General features: G+C 35.0%; 1 protein-coding gene across 1 annotated transcript in view; it reads right to left on the bottom strand.

Annotated features, from left to right (window-relative positions):
- Positions 1 to 520: 520 nt before the first annotated feature.
- LOC107601742 (serine/threonine-protein kinase SBK1) overlaps positions 521 to 2467 on the bottom strand; it is a 13337-nt gene continuing 11390 nt past the window's right edge. Inside the window, exon 4 of the mRNA XM_016294027.1 lies at positions 521 to 1168. Coding sequence (XP_016149513.1) covers positions 521 to 1168 — 648 coding nt within the window. The remainder of the gene's footprint in view (positions 1169 to 2467) is intronic.

Here is a 2467-nt window from a genome sequence, read left to right as displayed (position 1 = left end):
TATATATATATATATATATATATATATATATATGTGTGTGTATATATATATACTTTTTCTCAAAAATATATAAATATTTTACCTGCTCTTTTGTAATTCATATATTTATAACATATTTTGTATTATACATTTGATCAGATTGGAGTTTTTTTTTTCATTTCTGTGCACAACATGCAATACTGTACTTCTATACTGTACTTTTTCTCCACCAAAATGTATTCTTATATAGACAACTAAATATATATATTTTAAAAGTGTAGGTGCATTACCATTGTAAGTTTTTTTTTTTTTTTTTTAAATGTGAATTGTATAAAAAAAAAAAAAAAGTTAATTATAGCATGCCACAATTGCTTTTAATGAAGTATAAATTGTATTTAACCGGTAATATTGACCCTCAAATGAGTGTCTTCCTCATAACTTTTTAAGAAATCAACACCTCTAATGATCTAAATTCTTTCCATCAAGCAGCTCTCTGCATTGCAATTGGCACCACATTCTGCTCATTTGTCATATGCCACTATCACTGCTCATCACTGTAGCTGCTTCTGCAGGGACTCTGTGTGGACGTGCTGACCTCCCCATTTTCTCCCACCCATCCGTTGGCGTCCTTCACTCGCACCCAGTCCTTACCCACGTAACCTTTGACCTCCCCTACGGAGCACCTCTCACTGGGATCCAGTGCTAACATCCTTCTGAACATCTGCATGCACACAGGCGTGAATCTTTTCCACTGAGATGGCACGGGGGTTTTCTTCGGCGATCTGCGCCAGTCTGCAAACTCCTCGTAGAAATCGTCGCTGTCGTTGCAGCACTCCCAGGGGAAGAAGCCTGTGAGGATACAGAACAGAAGCACAGCAAAGGCAAAGGTGTCTAGAGTGGGCTCCACGCGGAGCGGAGGGACTGTCACCTCCTTCTGTCCTTTCTCCAAGACCATGCTGCACAGCTCTGGAGCCATATATGGCAGTGTGCCCGATATGAAGCGGATGAAGGTTCCTCGTCTCTGGGTGAGGCCGAAGTCAGCCAGTTTGACCCGCCGGCACTGGGTGTCCAGCAGCAGAACGTTCTCAGGCTTGATGTCGCGGTGGACCAGACCACGCTGGTGGATGAACTCTAGAGCACAAGAGATCTGAACGGCACAGCGCTTCACTGCGCATTCAGGGATGCCCACCTGGAGAAAAAAAAAGCAGTATAGTAAGTTGTTGATTTAGAACAAATATAGTTCTATATCCTTCTGAGATCCAGGGGAAAAAAGTTTTGTAATTTCTTTACATTTTTTTTTTTACATCATTCCATTAGAGCGTAAAAAACTAATTGTGAAAAAAAGTCAATATTTGTTTATTAATATTTTATGATATGTCCAGTGTAGAGGACACCAGGACTCAGTTAATAAGAAAATGAAAACAAGACTCTATAACCAAAACAGTGTTCTTTATATTCAATTTTTATATTTAAAACTGTCACCCGTCCCCTCTGTGGGACGCCTAAGTTTACTTCACTATATTACAATTAAATCCTAATCTAATCATGACAAACTATATATCGTTGGAAAGGTCTAAGACTCCTAAATAGATATTTTACCAATGTTTTTGTAAAGAAATTATGTAGGAAAAGTAATAGATTAATTTATGTCAAGAGTGCACCTCAAAAATCTACATCATAACAGGAGTTCTGACCTTTGTCAAAAAAAGTCTTCTTCGTTGCCTTTTTCTCGATCACACTTTAGAAATCATCAGAAATGATATATCAATTGAAAACTTAAAATCTCAAAATTCATCCTTTGAACCCCATTTTAAAATCAAACATTGCATTACCATGAAAATGGTACATCAATATCATGTTACAAAATGTTTTCGTTCATGAATTATAAAAATGTAAGTTTGGATCGTGCACTTTCACGTCTATGTTCAAAAATGTGAGTGACAGTTAAAGGGTTAATATACCAGTCAATTTTTAGATTCCAGGGTAACTTTTTTCAGATGTTGATTTTAATATTATAAATAATACCGGTATATTAAATTAATTCAATAATATATTACAAATAAAAGACTAATCAACTAATAAAACTTAAATCATCAATAATAAAATGTGACCCTGGAACAAAACCAGTCATAAGGGTCAATTTTTCGAAATTGAGATTTATACATCATCTCAAAGCTGAATAAATAAGCTTTCCATTGATGCATGGTTTGTTAGGACAATATTTGGCTGAGATACAACTATTTGAAAATCTGGAATCTGAGGGTGCAAATAAATCAAAATATTGAGAAAATTGCCTTTAAAGTTGTCCAAATGAAGTGCTTAGCAATGCATATTACTAATCAAAAATTAAGTTTTAATATATTTACAGTAGGAAATTTACAAAATATCTTCATGCAACATGATCTTTACTTAATATCCTAATGATTTTTGGCATAAAAGAAAAATCTATAATTTTGACCCATACAATGTATTGTTGGCTATACCCCAT

Source organism: Sinocyclocheilus grahami, unplaced genomic scaffold, assembly GCF_001515645.1.
Source record: "Sinocyclocheilus grahami isolate Dianchi unplaced genomic scaffold, SAMN03320097.WGS_v1.1 scaffold312.1, whole genome shotgun sequence".
Lineage (NCBI taxonomy): Eukaryota > Metazoa > Chordata > Actinopteri > Cypriniformes > Cyprinidae > Sinocyclocheilus > Sinocyclocheilus grahami.
This window is presented reverse-complemented; position numbering and strand designations above follow the sequence as displayed.